This window comes from Cyprinodon variegatus, unplaced genomic scaffold (assembly GCF_000732505.1).
Source record: "Cyprinodon variegatus isolate N-32 unplaced genomic scaffold, C_variegatus-1.0 Scaffold76, whole genome shotgun sequence".
Lineage (NCBI taxonomy): Eukaryota > Metazoa > Chordata > Actinopteri > Cyprinodontiformes > Cyprinodontidae > Cyprinodon > Cyprinodon variegatus.
In genome coordinates, this window is record NW_015150529.1 from 375,868 (window position 1) to 395,028 (window position 19,161).

The 19,161-nt window shown below is 37.0% G+C and overlaps 1 protein-coding gene across 3 annotated transcripts; it reads right to left on the reverse strand.

Moving 5' to 3' along the window:
* Positions 1–2,968: 2,968 nt before the first annotated feature.
* gpr31 (G protein-coupled receptor 31) lies at positions 2,969–10,393 on the reverse strand. Of its 3 annotated transcripts, none has more exons than XM_015372832.1 (4): positions 10,248–10,393; positions 10,086–10,167; positions 9,406–9,977; positions 2,969–5,436 (listed from the first exon to the last, which is right to left on the reverse strand). In XM_015372832.1, exons 3-4 carry the CDS (start codon positions 9,970–9,972, stop codon positions 4,975–4,977), a joined length of 1,029 nt encoding a protein of 342 aa, XP_015228318.1. In that variant the 5' UTR covers positions 9,973–9,977; positions 10,086–10,167; positions 10,248–10,393; the 3' UTR covers positions 2,969–4,974. The 3 variants fall into 3 exon arrangements, with proteins under 3 accessions (XP_015228318.1, XP_015228320.1, XP_015228317.1); XM_015372834.1 differs by having other exon boundaries at positions 10,274–10,386; XM_015372831.1 differs by having other exon boundaries at positions 10,086–10,285.
* Between the last annotated feature and the right edge of the window lie 8,768 nt (positions 10,394–19,161).

A 19,161-nucleotide genomic window follows, 5' to 3' on the forward strand; every position in this document is an offset into this window, starting at 1 on the left:
TCAGTTATGTTTTAAAGAAAAATAAGGAGTCAAGAATAAAAGTATAACATATTCAAGATTGTGGTACATAACAGTGGATCTCAACTTTTTCCAGATTTTGCATAACGTGTGTTTTAAATGGAAACCAAAAAACAAATCTGGCAGGGGGAGAAATGACGAGAGAGAAAGCTGCAAAAGCCTGCACTGGAAAAAGGATCTAAAAATAAGTAGAAATGTCTTAAATTAAGTGTATTTATGCTTATTTTGAGTAGGTAAATGAGATTTGCCAATGGAATTAGTATTTTTGCTCTTAAAATAAGAAAATTAGATAAAATGCACCTGAAATAAGACAATGCAATTGTGTTTTCTTATTGTAAGTGTAAATTGTCTTGTTCCATTGGCAAAATCTCTCTTTTACCTACTAAATCCAAGTAGAAATACACTTATTTTAAGAAAAAACAACTTATCTAGATTTCAATTTTTTCCCAGTGTGAGTGCAGAAACATGCACGTTCTTAATCTTAATGTTAAACCATCTTTAGATTCGCTATTAGCATTCAGACTACTTTAGAGCTCACCTCCACCCAATTATTATGAACCCATATGGTGAAAGTGGCTTGAGATCACATGTGTTGTGAATTAGCGCTATATAAATAAACTGAATTGAATTAAAAATTGAATTGAATTAAATCTAAAATAAAGACCTGCTCACCCATTTGGACTCTTTTGCAATGCCTTAGACGCATCTTGGGGGTAAAGTCAGAGATTTAGGGCAAATAACCTTAAATAAGTAAAACTTTTAGTCAAACTTCTTCATTAAATAACCATATTTTGCTTTTAAGCAAGTAAAGAAGATGATCTGCCAATAGAAAACGAGATCTTAAGATATACGCACTTGAAATAAGATAAAGGAGTCAGTTTTCTCAAACCTGCTCAAATCTTATTTTGAGCAGGTTAAACAAAAACAGTATTTAAACAATAACACTTGGTTACTTATGTTTAATTGTTGTAGTAGAGGTTAAAAATTGTTCTTTTCTTTTATTGCATAACTGAGATTGAACTGCTGATTTCGTCAAGGTGGGCAAAGTTATGAATAGCTTTAAATGTTAGTGAGTTTTGGCCCAAAACATTAAGATGTCCAGTGTTGTACAGGTATAAAGTACTGAAATCTCAGAGTCAAGTAAAAGTATAAGTACCTCTCCAAAATATGACTTTGGTAAAAGTCCAAGTCACTGACTGAAATGTTACTTGAGTAAAAGTCCTAAAGTATCTGAAATGGCTTCTACTTAAGTATAAGAATTACTGTTTAAATAGATGTACTCAAGTAATATAGTAAAAAGTATAAGTAAAAAGTAAGTGCAGTTTAAATGACATTATTTTTAACATTTTGGTAAACTTTGAAGGTTAAATTCACTTAAAATAATATACACAACCAAATGTAGGATAAATTTAGACCAAGTTTTATTACTGCTACTGTTATTGACATCATTACAAAAAAAAAAGAAAAAACAGAAGCTTATCTGGCATCTGAAGAGGGAGTCCAGTTTGAAGCCTCTTTTGTAAACGCAGCCAACATGAAGAACGAAAAAAGGCTGTAAATTACTGTACTTCACAAACAAAAGGCAAACAGATAACAGGTCATTTTACAAAAGAAAAATAAATGGGAGGGAACTGCAGCTTATTTGGCATCTGAAGAGGAAGACATTTTTTGTAAAACTACCGTAAAACGTAAAAAAAAAAAGGCAGTGCTGAAAATAAGTGTACATCACACCAGAGAAAAACAGATGCACTTCAGGCCAATTCACTAAATCTTAAACACTTTGTAAACACAAGTGGCCCCTCCTCCCCTCCATGCTTTTGCTCTTGACTTTTTTCTTCCCCTCCAATTCTTAACCACCCCTTGTGGTCATCCTCGCACATAACCCCATTATCACTTGAAACTGTAAAATCTTCTGTTCATCTTCAAAAGCCTGCTACAGTCAACAGTTAGCTTAAGCTAAATGCACCACGTGTGGAACTAAAAAACAATGCCAAATAAAGTTCATTTATACAGATAACGTTATGCACAAGCCCAGGTAAGACCTGACTTTGTAGTCAGTAGGTGGGGTCAAAACACTTGCATTGCTCTTTTTTTTTTTTTTTTACTTACCGGTAGTAACTAAACCAAACATTGAAAATGTATCGGAGTAAAAGTATGCAATTAAGTTCGTAAATGTAGTGAAGTAAAGTGAAAGTTCGCAAAAAAATGTATATTCTTGGAAAGTAAAGTACTCCAAAATATACTTAAGTACAGTAGTGAAGTATTTTTACTTCATTACTATACAACACTGAAGATGTCTATTTATACAGTAAGCTTAAGAAAATCTGAAAAGTCTTAACAGACACTTTTAAATCCCAAAAACAATGATTTCAACCTAAGAAAAACTTAAATAGAGCAGGTGGAGCATACAGCTGTATATGTTCTTAAACTCTATGAGAGTTAAGTCATTTCTAAAATGCAGCAATCTAATAGTTTATTAAAGAATCCTGAAATTAACTAAAACTTTCATTCAGAAAGTTGGAGTTTTTTAAAACTTTTTCATGTTTCTGCCCCAAAACATGCATTTATTCTACCCTTTAAAACATTTCCTTCATAATAAAAAAAAGGTTTTCTTTACATGATAGAATGCAGGTGTTTTACCAGATCCAAGTCGACCAAACACAAAGTTATGATGGTCATACTGCTTTACTGCAAAAAATGGAAATCTAAAGAAGTCCTTTTTTCTTAAAATAAGCTATTTTTTTCTTGAATTGAGGAGTTAAATGAGACTCTTTGCCAATGGAACAAGTCTATTTACATTTAAAATAAGAAAAAACAATTGCATTGTCTTATTACAAGTGCATATCATCTGATTATCTTATTTTAGGGTTAAAAATACTCATTATCTTAATAATATGCTCAAATTAGGGCTAAATACACTTAACTTGATCATTTTTGCAGTGTTCAAACTTCCCTTTTGTGTGCTTTGAAAATTTCACAATGTGTCACTAGATGTCACTCCAACTCACTCACCAAATCTTTGTCAGTTATTCATGAAAAAACACTTTATTTTTACATCCACATATAGATAAAATTTGATCACAAACAGATAAATAAGGCCCAGAAAACAGTAGTTGGATGCAGCAAGAGTCGATATATTTGAAAGTATACATCTTAATTCAATATTTAAATAAAGTCACCAATAAACCTGACCCATGAAATGTGATCAATTTATATATTTTCTGCTTATTAATCTAGGATCCAATAATGCATTTAAAAAAAATAATAATAACAGATCTCTGGGTTTGCACAGAATAACACTGACCTTTAAGGTTCCTGCTGCAAAGGGTCTGTTTAGTCCAAAAAACAGTGATAACATTCCGAAAGAATACAGTTAAACATGGCGGTGGCAGCATGATGATATGGGATTACATTTCACAACAGCCCATAACATTATTTTCAAAGGTTATTCAACAAGATATAAAGACCATTAACAGATGCAATTATTATATAATCAACAAATCAGAAACAAGATTAGACTCGTACACTGAGAGGTACAGTAAATCACATGGTTTATCCTGTAAAGTAGTGGAATTCAAAAAAACATGGTGAGTAAACAAAAACACGCCTCCATAGTGTTGACATTTTAACTGCTTGTAAACTGAGGAACATGTTTGTTAGGAGAAACTCTCAACACTGAGCGCTCTTTGTCAATGTTTACTCCTTTTATGGCTCCCCAGGTGAAGTGTGCAGATGCACTGCAAAAAATGGAAATCTAAATAAGTCATTTTTGCTCAAATTTAGTGCATTTTTTCTTGAATTGAAGAAGTAAGTGTGACATTTTGCCAATGGAACGAGAGAATTTACATTTGAAATAAGAAGCAAAACTATTCTTTTGTCTTAATTCAAGCATATATTGTCTAATTATCTTATTTTAGGAGTAAAAATACTAATTCCATTGGCAGGTCATCTTATTTACCTGCTCAAATTAAGGCTAAATACACTTAATACAAGATATTTTTCACTTATTTCTAGATGTTTTTTGCAGTGTTGGACTCTTTCGGATTAAAACTGTCGCCTCTTGATTCACGTAAGCACCCGGAGGTCAAAAGTTCAACCTTTGAAGAAAGTTGTTCTAACAAAACTCTTTAACATGGAAAACACAGATCAGTCACGTAACTGTGACTCAGAGGGGTTTTCAGCTCTAAATTCAGCCAAACACAGACACAAACTATCCAGTTTCAGTCTACTTTTAACCAAGCGTGAGCAATTTACTCATCCTTTCTTTCCCATATTACTTCATGTGATGATATTAAAGTGATTCATCTTCTTCAGGTGGATTTTCAAAGTCACCTCTGGCTTAGCAGGGTGATTAATTACTTCCTATGTAATTCAGGGAAGTTTAAACACCTTTTCAAGACCTTCCTTTGAGTGACGGAAAAAAAAGAAGCAAATTAACCCCAAAACTTAAAGGGAAAATGTTCCACATGCCTGATGAAGACGTAATGACGACCAATTGTACAGGTTTTTACGATGCATTTAAGCACAAACTCACCAGAAGGCCAGACGTATTGACAAAGTAAAAGGCCCTTGGAAAAGAATTTCAAAAATTATGTTATTTTATGTTTTTAAGCACTTTTCTGAGTGTGTAAAGTTGATCCGATCTGAACAGCAGATTCCTCTTCCATGAAGGGATTGTGTAACTTATCTCACAGTCCAAGAACAAAATAAAAACAGATGTGCATATTTTACATGCAGTTCTTTTAAGAAAAGTATTGACATTATAAAAAAATAACTCTTATTAAAGATTCTGAGTTAAAATCAGTCCTGTAGATGATTTACATCAGCCACAAAGGTATATAATCATCTGTTTTGTTTTATTTACATATTATGATTTAACTTAAAGTCTTTCATGTCCATGTTTGAGCTACAGTCCGTCTGCAGCTAAACACCCAGCAGTTATTAAAGTCGCTTCTTTTAAATAACGTTGCTGCGTTTTGGATGTGTTGTGTTTCCTGATGAGCTGTTTAACTGCTCCGGCGGCACTTCCACACAGCAAGAGAAGTAATTAGAGAGATAAAGTGCTTTAAACTTGGTGCTACAGAAGCAGTAAACTAGCGGATCCAGCAGACAGTCCATATAGGAAAGCACCATTAGGCCGTCAAAAGCCACGGCTGCTTTATCCTGTATAGTATCGTCTGCATCCTGAACCCGGATGATCAGCAGGACCATCCTGGCGATAGTGCAAGGCAGGAAGCAGAAGGAGAACACCACCATGACGGTGGTCACAAGAAAGACCGCTCTCTTTAGCTTGGTCCTATCCCCAACGGTTTTCTTCCTGAGCCGGTTCACGATTCGCACTGTGCAGTAGACCAGGATGATGAAAGGGATGACGATCTGGCTGAAGAAAACCACCTCTCTCATGCTGTCCACCAAATCCTGAAATAATCATAATGAAAAAGATTATAAGTCACCACTCAACAGTGCAGTTTAATAGTTTGCTTGATGTAACATAGGAAGCAGAAAACTGCTTATGTAGAGTTAGGGTATGTAGCACAACTGCGTTGATGTTTAATGATTTTAACATGTGGAGGTTCCTCCATCTTTTCCTCAGTGTTAGTATTTATTTATTTAAAGGTCTTCACACAGTACATTTATAATTTCACTTCTGTGGTGTTTTTTGGCATTAGGTTGTTTACTATTATGGGTGCACACATTTAGTAAACACCTTTTGTTTATTTTAATTGAATTAACTACTTTTCTTTGCTGAGTTGAAGGACTGGCTGAGTGGAGAGGACTGGTTGAAAGGCAAACCAGGAAGTGGGACATACCATCAGGCTGCTGGAAGCAGGGGACTTGATGTTGGAGTCTGCTTCTCTCTCTCCACTTATGGCATAACTGTTAAAGCATTTTTGGTGTTATGTTGTTTTATTTTGATAGTTGTGTTGTAGTCAAAAGGTGTTAGTTTGAATTAGTTATTTATGTTTATGCATTGTTTGTCTCTGTCTCATCTTCCACCCCTCCTCGTTTGTGTATAAATTCCCCTGTGTGTTCATTGTGTGAGGTCAGTTTTTTGGTTTGTTATCCTGAGTTAGGTATGCCTTAGTTAATTTCCTTGGGGCACATTTTGTTATATTTTTTTGAGATTTGATGTAAGTCCTTTTGTGAATAATTTTTTTGGAAAATAAATAGAAAATACTTTTTTATATGCCTTTGTCCTTGTGCCTTACTGGACGGACCACCACACATATAATAATTAAACTTTATTGATCTCACATTGTTGAAATTTACATCTGCATTTAACCCATCCCCTTGGGGAGCAATGGGCTGCCACCGTGGGGCACCCAGGGAGCAATCAGGGGTTTAAGGGTCTTGATCAGTCTGTTACAGTGGGTTTCGAACTCACAACCTCACACTGCAAAAACAATCAAGAAATTAGTAAAAAAAAGTGTATTTACCCTTAATTTCAGTAGGTAAATAAGACAATTTGCCAATGGAATTAGTATATTTACTCCTAAAGTAAGATAATTAGATATTTTCTTGTTTTAAATACAAATTATCTAGATCTATTGGCAAAGTGTCTCACTTACCTGCTCAATTCAAGAAAAAAAAAACTTATTTTAAGCAATTTTAAGCATTTTTTGCAGTGCAGGATTCCAAGCACTATGCCCTAACCACTAGAACACCACTCCCCATGCTTTGCACTCTTTCATTTTGTTAGGTTTATGCTTTATACATCATGTGCATTGTTACTTTGCTAGCCGGATTAGAGAGAGTAGATGGCCTTCCTTCACATCGTGGATGTCACTGTGTGTACGGAGGTCATCTAATCAGGACAGCCTTCATGTCTTTAAAAATACACAGGATATGGGCACATCTTGGAGCCGGACTGATAGAGGAGAGCTATCTGTAATCCTTGGGCATGGATGGCGTGTCAGTTTCTGATACGGAACACTAAGCATCCACCTGGTGCAACACATAAATAAAGTACATCTATCTATCTACATAGACTCGTGAGCTATAAGAAGGAGAAGGTGACCTTGTTCGGGGCTCAATCTTTGCCGGACGCTCGCTGACGTGATTTTTGAGCCCACAGCTGTGAAAGCTCCAAGCATTTTCTCTGTCCTGTAACGACCTGATCTGGAATAAACTCTGTTACTTTTTTTACTCCTGTTTTTATAGTCCTTTTTTATATGGTTTTACCCAGTTTGAGTTAAGAGTAGTAAATAACTTGCTCCCAGGAAAAGAACCGTGAGGAAGCCCCGAGGTGCAATGGCCTTTTTTAGGGGACATAACTTCCTCATTTAAAGGAGAATTCCGGTTTTTAACACTTTTAGCCCATTTTCTGTAGTGTCCAGGATGAAATCGAATGATCGACACCAAAATTTTGACAATTGGTCCTGTCTCTGCTTTTTGGCTCATGCAGAATCCCCCCCTGGCTGCTTCAGAATGGCTTCCATAGTGCATGTCCGATAATGTCCTTAAAACAATCTTAAACGTTCTTTTTTTAAAATATGCTACTCACCGGGTCGTCAGCGCTGTTCAATGACGTTCCAAAAAAAGTTTCGTGAAGAAAAAACGTTCCTGTAGTGTTTTATTTAGCATTTTGTAAATCCCATTGAGTTCTGTTGGAATAGTCAATATCCCTCCGCCACAGGAAACGGAAATGGGGAAAAGACTACACTTAGTTGTAGTCGTTTCGCTTCACTCTGTGTACTCCGACGTCGAGGTGCTAACGTCTCTGTTAAACACTTTAAAAAACTCTGAAAATGGAATACGAAAGGTGGATTCTTGATGAAGACATATTGGACTTTGAGTTTGACGGTAGAGGATACCGTTTTGAACCGGAATATACTGAGGAGGAGTATATAGAGACATTGTCGCCAACTAGTGGTCTGGAGTGTGCAACGCTTCAGATTCGAACGGGAAGCGGAAGTTTATAAGCGGTTGTGATGTATCGGAAAAAATAGTTCTGGGATTTACAAAATGCTAAATAAAACAAGACAGGAACGGTTTTTCTTCACAAAACTTTTTTTGGAACGTCATTGAACAGCGCTGACGACCCGGTGAGTAGCATATTTTAAAAAAAGAACGTTTAAGGTTGTTTTAAGGACATTATCGGACATGCACTATGGAAGCCATTCTGAAGCAGCCAGGGGGGGATTCTGCATGAGCCAAATAGCAGAGACAGGACCAATTGTCAAAATTTTGGTGTCGATCATTCGATTTCATCCTGGACACTACAGAAAATGGGCTAAAAGTGTTAAAAACCGGAATTCTCCTTTAACAATTTGATTACAACTTCACAGGCTTTTTAAGATTCAGGTACGGCTGTAATCATTCGCATAGGTGGTCCTACACAGGGGCCAGTGCTCCTGCAGAACTGTCTCTCGTTATGGCCCCTCTACTAAAGACTAAAGTTTCTTATGATATAAATGGGCACAGACATCATTACTGGTCCGTCTATTGGACCAGTTTCTTTTGTTACTTTTGCAATAATTTAAATATCCATGTGTTTTATTTTGTGCCATATTAAGATAGGACATCTGCTAGATCAGGGGTTAATATTTTGTTGTGTGGCCCATAACCCCCCCACCATTTCCCTGGTAAATTTGGTCTAAAACCACCACCGACTGTAAATCACTGATCAGTTTATTAAACAGATGCACTATGGCTTTGGCTATGAAGATGGAGAGTGGATAAGGTATCTCACACTATTTCTGCAGGAATTATAAATAAGGTGTTTCAAATTAACTATTAAAACAAATAATATAATTTTCCCATTAAATTCCTTAGATAGAAAACTTTTACTGTATTATCTGATGAATTTAGTGCCTTCAGATGACATGTGTTGTGATTCGGTGCTATATAAATTAACTGAATTGAATGAAATTCCTCTGCACTCTAACTTTAGTAAGTTGTTTTTTTTCCTCAGACACGTTCCTCATTTACAGGTTCCTGTGGCTAGGAAACATTAAATTAAAGAAAGCATTGTGGTTTAGGTTGCTTTGTTTATTTTGCAAACAGGGCCCCCTTGAAGTTGCTCCAATTTCAACACATGCCAACCATCTATATTTCTTTGTTATGGAAGAAAAAACCCTCTATTCTAACTCCGATCAGACTTTTCCGTCATTCTCAACCAAAAGAGTGACTCATTTCCATATTAGTTAACAGAGTAATTTCAATTATTGCATAAATGAGAAGGTACCACTAAAAAGGTTGGTGTTGTCATCAGAACCTAAACATCTGTAGCATGTTGAAATATTTTCACAAGAAACGCACAGAGGAAGTAAACTATTTGCAAAAGATTCCAGTGTTAAGTTTTCCAATATTTTCTAGATAAAATTATTATAGACTGTGTTTTTTAAGTTTATTACTGCACGTTTTTGCATGAGAGGCAGGTCTTACTTTGATCACAGTGTCGTCTGTTGGGTCTTCTCCATCTGGGCCGTGGCTGTTGCAGCACTCAAAGGTCTTCAGCATGGTGGGAATGGTTAGAGGCAGAAGAAACACCCAAATCAAGATGGAGATGTGAGGAGATTTCTTGAGAACCTTCAGGAGGTTTTTTCTGCCTGGGTGCACTACGTTAAAATATCGATCGATGGAGGTCACCGTTAGGAAGGCGATACTGGCCCCACGGTTTAAAAACAACATGAAGAGCATCGCTTTGCACACCGCGTCATTCTTGCTCCTCCTTTGTCCAATGATGTAGTTATGAGCTTTGATTGGCAAACAGAAGAGCAGCAGGATGTCTGCCAGAACCAGGTTGAAAAGAAAGATGTTGTTGCTGTTGGATTTCCAGAACTTGAGCTTGAAAATGAAGAGGTGGAGGACTGATGCGTTCAGAGGCAAAGCCAAGATGAAAATCACAATCATCACAGCGGCGTAGAACTTATACAGCCCCTCGTTGGTAGCCTCACAGTCTTCAATCTTTTGATATCGTACGTTACTGATGTTTGCCGTGATTGAAGCCATCGTGTCTGGAATGAATAAAACAGCAGAAATAGAAAGAAAGTTATTCCATTAAAACGGAAGAACAAAGTGTCCCATAAAGTGTTGAAGAGATCAGCTGCCAGCATGAAACTTACCCTGCAAACCACACAGAGAAATCCAGTTCAGCAAGTTTTTTCTTTGCCTTTGTTATGCTGCAAATTTCCCCTTTCAATTCTCCTGTGTGAAAAGCAGATTTTTTTAAAAAGTTTCTGTCCTATTCTGTGAGACAGGAGCTGTGCTTGAAGCCCTTCACTCACTTATTCAGGTCAAATGAAAGGCGTACCCTCTGAGTTCTTATACTCTCTCCTGAGTTTGTAGCTCCTCCTTATTGCCTGAGGAGGTGAGTCACCGCTGCTTTTCCACTTCTGCACCAATAAGGTTTAAAAGCTCCAGAACCAGTTTTGACATCTAAGAACAGAGATAATAAAATTTCTGCTTCTGTTAGAGCGGTACTATTCAAAAGAACCCCGCTTACTTTAAAAAAAAACAAATTATTAAAGGGATTTTATTCCTGAGAGCCTGATTAGAGCCAAGTCAAGCCCCGACGTGTCAATGCAAGAGTCATGTCAAGACATGATAACTCATCTGAAAGCCAGCTGGAGCAGAAAAAAAACAACATTCTGGAGCATGTCACAGTTTCCCGGTGCAAGTTGTGAGAATTTTACCCATGCAAGTAAATCCCAGAAGCTGCAGTGTGTCCCAAGACTGACAGTTTCCGAGATCTCCCGCTCAGTGTCACTCTAAAACACTGCAGGCCTCCTCCGCTGATGTTAAAAATATGCAGTGAAGAGATATTTAAAGAAAATCTCCACCGAGCACACAGATGTGGATCCCTGGGAATAAGCAAAGGCCTACACAGAGGCAGGAGGAGATTGGATGCGGTGCTGCTGTCGTTGGTTGCTTCTATGTAAGGGAAAGTAAATTAAGTTGTGCGGAATGTTGCATCCTGGGGGAAAATAAGAAATGGCCATAGAAATGGAGAGCCTTAAACTCTGCATACTTTGAACGCCTTTTTCTAATGCGGCAGCAAGTCTTGACAATGTTGCAGGTTGAGACGGGTGATTGGGGACAAAATTCAGAGACGCGGTGATAATGGGACCGCTTCCAGAACTAGTTCAAGACTTAAAAGTTTAATTCAGATAAGATGCAGAAACTTCTATTAAATCACTCCGAACAGCATGAACGTTTATGTAGTTCTAATGGTGTCAATAATATTTAGCCTGGATAGGAATTTATCCACTTCAAAAGGCAGTATTCAGCCTTAAACAACAAAATGATGCATTGAAAGGATAAAATGATGTTATTCTGAGTATAAAATGGTTCTTACTTAGAATGTATCAGCCAATATGACACAGAAGAGCCAGGACTAAATAGGCAAATCATCAATATATATTTACATTACCTTCCAAAGCTGACAAGTAACTAAATATCTTACACTGAAAAAAGTTCTTTGACATTTAGAGATTTATTTAACCTTTATGACCACCCTCAGTTTAGTTGTTTTAAAGTGTCTATATCAGTTAAAATTAACTTTTTGATCCATTTTTTTAATCTATGTTATAATACTATTCCCTTATTAGAGTTATGCACAAAGTGGTATTTCTCTGTAGCTTTGCACATCGCACTTATCCTCATGACTTCTTGTCTCTAACAAGGATTCTCTTCCTGTCCCACCTCCTCTACCGGATGCAGCTACCTTTACCGCTCTACGTCTATCAGTCAAAAAAACAACACACTTTTCTCTGATCTGCAATGAATCGAGGTAGGACGTGGTTATTTCGGCTCAAATTTGACACGAAGTGACTCTCTTAGAAGCAGAGTGCCACTGCAAAAGCATAACTATAGATAATCAGATTTTTTTTTTGAGGTAGGTGTACTTTCCTTTGATTTTAGCAGGCAAGCAAGATAGTTCGCCAATGGGAAAATATGTTTTAAGAGTAAAATACGAAGAAAACAACTATGTTATCTTATTTTTAAGTGCATAATACTAAATACAGGTACAAAAATCCCATTGGAAATTTATCTTATTTATCTACTCAAATGAAAGGGAAATACACTTGTTTTCAGTGATGTCAAAAGTACACATTTGTTACTTAAGTAGAAGTATAGATCCTGTAGTTCAAAACACTTTAAAAACACACGCCTCTCGCCTGTGTCCGACCTTTCAGACATCTTTTTATGAATCCGACATTGTAGCATTGAATAGACAATTCACGTTAGCAGTTTGAAGAACACCTGCTTGCTTCTGATGATTTCCTTTAGCTAATCGATGAGTGTTTGCGTTCTATGACTCATCCAATTACACTAGTTTTCACTAGATGTGGATGGAGCCAATGATCTGCATTGGATGGCGCATATGAATGGCCTCGTGAGACCATCGTGATCTTGCAAGCTTTCAAGATTTCACTCGCTAATCAGTCTGGAGACTCTCCGTTAAAGGAAATTTGGAGCCGTTCACCAATCGAACGTCCAATCAGCGTTGGCTTTGAGGCGGGTTGAGGTGTGACGCAACGAGAAGCGCGACAGTCCAGTCTAAAGAACATGGCGGCTTCAGCGTATGAAACTAGCATTAGCGTGGCTATCGAGCAAGTTTTATCGGAATTACACAGTACTTCTTCACTGAAAGAAGAGCAAAACACTGCTCTGGAGGCTTTTCTCAGAGGAAAATATGTTTTTGCTCTTCTCCCGACTGGTTTCGGCAAGAGTTTGATCTATCAATTGGCTCCTCTTCGTCGTCGCTCTGTTACGTCATATGCTTTGTTGATCTGATTGGTTTATTTGGCCTGTCTATCACCAACATAGGCCAATCAGCTAACCAGTATTTTCGCCCCTTCCCAAAATTACTTCTACGGAAGGTTTCCAGATGGATATGTGGAGCAAATCCATCTGGCGGAGTCAGGTTAGCTCATGACATGAAATATATATTTATAAACATTAAACCAAAGCCAATGTAATGAATAGAAGTCAGAAGTAGGAGTATGGAGTAAAGTGTAGATACCTAAAAAAGTGTACTTAAGTACAGTAACAAAGTATTTGTACTTCGTTACTTGACACCTCTGCTTATTTTACAAGTGTTTGGAATTTGAAGCCAACTGTTCTTATAGCTTATGTCGAAGCTGTGGTATTGTTTTTTTTTCAATGCGAAAAGCTTGTTCAGCTTTTCTAAAGAGGAGGTTTAATTGTCACAAGTGGCGGGATATGACAATGTCAAGAAATGGGTAGCACCGTCATGACAGAGGTGACATTGCATAAAGGAAACTATTTTTCTGTCAGGTCAAAAGAAAAGGTACAAAACATTGTATATTGACTTCAGATATGGCCATAAAAGCGAATATGAAGTAATGAGAGGGCAGTTCAAAGCCCCTGCTGGCAGACAGAACATCCACTGTTGAACAGTGACTTTTCTTAAAATGTCTTAATGCATCAGAAATTACTTGAAAATGTTTGTGAAATGAATTTACTCTTGCTGTTATTTACATGATTATATTAAGATTTAATAGATTTTTCATTTAGGCAAAAAAAAAACATTCAAGCTGATATGTGCCAATGACTTTGACATGAAGTATAATGACCACAAAATATGCATTTGAACATTGGAACGCAACATCTTCACAATGTAACCTATGTTATCACAACCCAAGGCTATGGGAGCAACCAAACATGGAAGGCAGAAAAACATAAAACTCATTACGAATCTCACAGGGGAGCGGAAAAGACCATAAACCAGTTGGCATAACCTTAGGGTGCCGCATATAAACAGAGGATCTGGAACTGAAGAGTAAAATTACTGAGGTTGTGCTTAATTTAACGAAGAAAACACACTAATAATGACCAAGAGCTTAGGAGTTAAGAGTAAATGATTCTTAGAACAAACACACTGAACTCTTACGTGTGTTACTGAAGAACACAACCTGAAATCTGCAGTTTAAACTGTGACTATTTAACCCAGCGGAACATTTAATGGCATTTTATTGAGGATGAGAAAAATATGCAGCCTGCTGAGAACATAAACAATCAGACTACTGTTCTCAGGCAGCCAAGCCAAGCTGTGACATCACTAACACTCAGAGTAAAGTCCTAGTTGCTGCTATAACTCATACTAGAGTTGACTCCTCTCTCTTTAAACCGTGCCGTCTCACACGTGGCTGATATGTTCGAGTTGGAAGGTCTCAAACTATGCTTCATCATTTATCTTACAGATTTTCCTATGACTTGCCATGTCTGTCTTCCCCAAATGGACTCATAATAGCTAATCTCCAGATATTAAAACAACTCTGATTGTCTAGGTTTACATCACAGCCACATTGTAGTGTTATATCTGAGTCATTTACATCCTGTGTCACTCCCAAGTTCAATGATCAATCTGTTTTATGCATTTATTCACAACCTAGCAGTTAAAGGAACTAGAGGCTGGATGAGGAAACAAGATTCACAAGTGACACGACAGGCACTGCGGGTCACTGCAGCCAGCAACCAGGTTACTAACTGAATGCGTACATGCCATATTTACAGCCCTGGACTGGTTATCCTGCATAGCTGTTTACTATTTGACAGTTAACTACAAGACCACCGCAAAATTGTATGACAGCAAAAGCATAATTTTAAGCAAGTCGCCTAATACAACTACTGAAACAATCACAACTTCCTGTACAGCATCAATTGTAAAATCTGTAGGACTGAGCAGAACATTCTGCGGTCCGAATTGCAGTGTATTATGCAGCAATCCGGGCGGCATTATATGTGGGTGGACTCTGTTTTGGTTTTTAACAATTCATCACCTATTTGCATAAAAAAGATGGACATGCATGTGTATTCTTTCACAATTTCTGCCCCCACCTCCTTTAAATGAATGATTAAGATCCAAAAAAAACAAGAAAAACTGGTCCACTATTTTTCTTGTCAAGATCTGTTGCAAATATTGACTAATATTTTGCCATTTGACTCTTTTAGCGAGTTTGAACTAGACCAAACAAACTTTTTTTTTTTATAAAACCCAACATTTGTCAGCTAATCATTACATCTCTAATTGTGATCGTTTACATCTGATCACTGCTGCACTTAATGGAATGCTGACAGAAAGCTATACTAGAGAAAATGTGTTTTGACAATAAAAGGTTGTCTAAGTCTAATGGTCCAAACCATTTATAGCTGATTAAAGAGGGCATAGTTTTCAAAATTTGAATCAAATGCAAAGAATCAGATGCTGTTTGAGGAATGCTCGCAACACATTACAAATATATATTTCACTCTAAAAAAAAAAGACTTACTATCATTATTATTGCATATGTATGGAGCCCCTAAAGGGACATGGAGAAAAAAATAAAAAATTGCGAGATCCCACAATATTGTGAGGGGTTTTGAAAACCTTCAAATCACTCTAAATTAGTTAAAATATAATTTGATCAATCAATTTGTATTCTTCAAGATAAAATTTTGTTCTCAAAAATAAATTCCATGCTAAACTGTAAACCCATTGCACATTCTCATTGATTATGGTTTTCAACCATGTTTTTCCTTCTTTTTTGCACATAGTAGCTTGGTTAAGTTGTTTCAGTTTTGGAGGAAGTTAGTGAGGACCCAAATGCAGAGACGGAAGGAGGAAGAGAAGAGTTTTGCTAATTTAATTATTTTCCAAAGGGCAAGAGAAGCAAAAGCACACAAAAAAAATACAGAAAGCCAAAATCCAGGAGACGTCAGGGAAAGCATACCTGAAACAGCAAACAGTAACTGAAGAGGAGGAGTATAAATGGGAGTCTGAACAAAGACTAGGCTAATCAGCAGATTGGGAGCAGGTGTGGACAGAAGAACCTAGAAGGATGCTAGGAGTAGGAGACAGACACAAGAGGACAACAGAAAGTAAACAAGAAATACATAACAACCCAAATACAACCACAAACAACTATAATAACACAAAATGGAAATAAAACCAATGAAAACTCAATAAGAAAACTTAAAACCATGACAAGTTGATTTTGACTTTAACATAAATATATTTGTCTTGGACACTGAAAAAAATTATGCAACTGCTTTTGGCATTTACTTGATCAAATTTAGCTACTTTATGACACTTGTTTTATAGCCTGATATGGTCCTACTCAATTCTAGTCAGAATATGAGTCTGATGCTGCTCCATAGAGCTGTGATTATGGGGCGTGTTTCGAACGAACCAGGAAAAAAAATGCCTCTGCACTCAATTGGATAGACCTACAACCAATAAGAGCAACGGAGTCCGTGACGTATGTTAAGCGAGGCATAGTTGTTGTCAACAAAAATCAAAGCGTGCAGTTGCACGCCTAGAATAAGAAGATGAGCCTTGATCGCGTTTCTCTGTTCCTCTTTTAAAATTAATTTGCTGTCGATATCTTCTAGAACAGACCTAATAGCAGAATCTACACACCTCAACTCTCCAGCGGCAGCCATTGTTGTTGTCACGCTTGGGTGACGTGGCTGATTACGTTACTGTTGATCATCTGTCCATCATCGTATAAAGCCCGCCCTGACAATTTGATTGGCCCGCCAGATATTGTGCTAGCATACTCGCGCTACTATTGAGCAATGCCAGACCGAACTTCCCGACCTCAAACTTTGTGGGCGGGACTAAGTTCGGAATGGCACCCAGGCTACTTGTTTAGCCCACCCTGCTAACATGAAAAAAAAAAAACGTGTTAAAGTAACTAAATATGATTAAGTAAATGCCAAAAAACGGTTGCATTTTTTTCAGTGGGAATCTTTTAATTGATAAACTTCTATGTCTTGAAAGTAAGTTGTGGTGAATTGATTCCATACACGTGCAGAGTTATCTGTTTGAGCACGATTTGAGCTTGATTCACACTTTAATTCCTAAAACACAGCCAGTATGGTGTGTGTTCACAAATAATATATGACAGTATGAAAAATATCTGATTATATAACATATTTGAAGTTGTTCAACACTGCCTTTTCCCTGATACTGGAGCTGTGGAATTCCTTGAAGGACGGAAGGGCAGCCTGGATAATGTGCTCTGCAGACTTTACTGTTCTTTGTAGTTTGGGCTTGTTCTGTTAAGTGCATAAGCCATACAAAAAAAGTAAAAAATATATATAGGAACACAGGACAGAATAACTAATAACAGCTCTTGTGGAAGGTTGTGTTTCTTGATTTGGTGCAGGAAGTACCGTCTCTACTTAGCCTTCCTCCAAACAGTGTTTGTGTCTGGTCCATATCAAGTCTAAAGACAAGGAGTCCTAAGAACTTGAAGTGATCAACTGCAGAAAATGTGTCACTTAATATGGTTAAAATAGGAAGGGTTCTCTGCAGGTCCACCATAACCTCCATTGTCTTGAGGAGATTAAGTTCCAGTTGGTTCTGACTTCTTATTACTGGTGTTTTGACTTCACAAGTAATAATAAATGACTGATAATGTCATGATGTCGGTAATATTGCAATGCAAATAATAGAATATAATAAAATAGATAAGACAGACAAAAACTTGATCTGAATACTTACAATTAGTGCATGCCAACGGGGCATAGTAGTTTGGACTGAAGCCTACCAGGAAAAAAAACGTGAAAAACAAGTTACACGAATGGAAGAGACGGCTTAAATTTCCTGCTCCTCTCTCTTCCCTTTTTGTGCTGTGCATCATTAACGGCTCATTTTCAACACAGCCAGTTCTTGCGAAAGTAGTTGACGTAAGTGATTATGGTGTGACAAATCAATGTCGCAAGAAAAAAAATTACATTACCATATTATTAAATTATAAATAATAATTAAAAAATTAAGTTCTGCCAAAGTCGTGATGCAGGAACCAGTAGCACTAGCACAAGAATACCATTGATACTCTACTAATAATAACACAATATTCAATATTGAGTTTTTAAACAGCGATTAAGTTTGTTGTCTACGGAAGCCAAGAGCGGTCATGCTCAACCTTTTTTTTCCTTTGCCTTTTCGAGATAACGACATCACTATCTTGTTATCACGGCTTAACAATTAATTGTTTTCTCGAGATAACAAGATCATTATCTCGATATTACAAGAAAACAGTTATTGATTTCTTGAGATAACGAGATTATGAACCTGTATGAGTAATGAATGAGGCTGGCCAACAGCCCTGGATTCCCAGTCCATCCATGCCTGCGGTGCTCGTAGTTTTGCTGTTGCGGGACCGTGTGTGCGCAAATATTCATTTTTTTAGTTTCCTATTTCTTTTCACTCATTGTCAGGTCGTGGTGGACGATTGGATTGCATGGAATACAGCAGAAACAAATCTAACTGTTTTTCAATGAAAACTTTTAATCTGGACTCATTTTGGGGGTTAATGCATCTTATACCTGTTCCAGGCGTAACACCGGGGCTGTTCAGAAAACTCCCGGCCCTAAGGTGCCAGAGGCACAGGTCTAATTGCTTATTAATCAGAAGTGGAAGCAAATCATTAAACCAACAACGTCATCTGGTTACCTAAGAGTTAAACTCATGATTATTTACAGAATTACTCATAGGCTGCCATGGCCTAAAGATCCTCTCCTGCTGTTGTGGTATTGAAGGATGTAATCAGTTTAACACACACCAATCGTCTCGTTATGACGAGAAAACAACTTTCGTTTTCTTTAGATAATGAGAAAATTAACTTGTTTTCTCACAGTGAAAAGTATGGGACACGACCACTCTGGGCTTCCATAGTTATGCTTTCCCAATATGTATATTTTACATGATGTAAAGATTGGTGTAAGTTGAAAAAGGCTCCCAAAGAGTGTTTCTTCTTTTGTTATTTTGTGAAGATGTTACTTCAACAACTACTTAGTACTTGAGTAGCCCTTTTAGCCATTCATTATTTACTCTTATTTGAGTCATTTCTTGAATGATCATTTGATAGCATGGGTGATCTTCTCGAAAAACATGAAAAACAAACATAACGATTAAATCTTTAGCAGAGTACATAACCTTTTACATAATATTTTGTAGCTGTTACAAAATAGCTTTTTCTTTAAAAACCTACAGTAGCAGCCATTCAAAAAGGCCCTTCGCAGTCAAATACCAGCTGAATGGAAGCCCACTTCCTTCCAACCTCCAGCCACTGGTACGGAAGAGGATTAGGGCCACTGAAAAAAAAAAAAAAAAAGTTAACAGTTTTTTTTTTTTATTTTATTTCAGTATAATATGGGAAAAAAAGTCAGAATTCTGACTTTTTT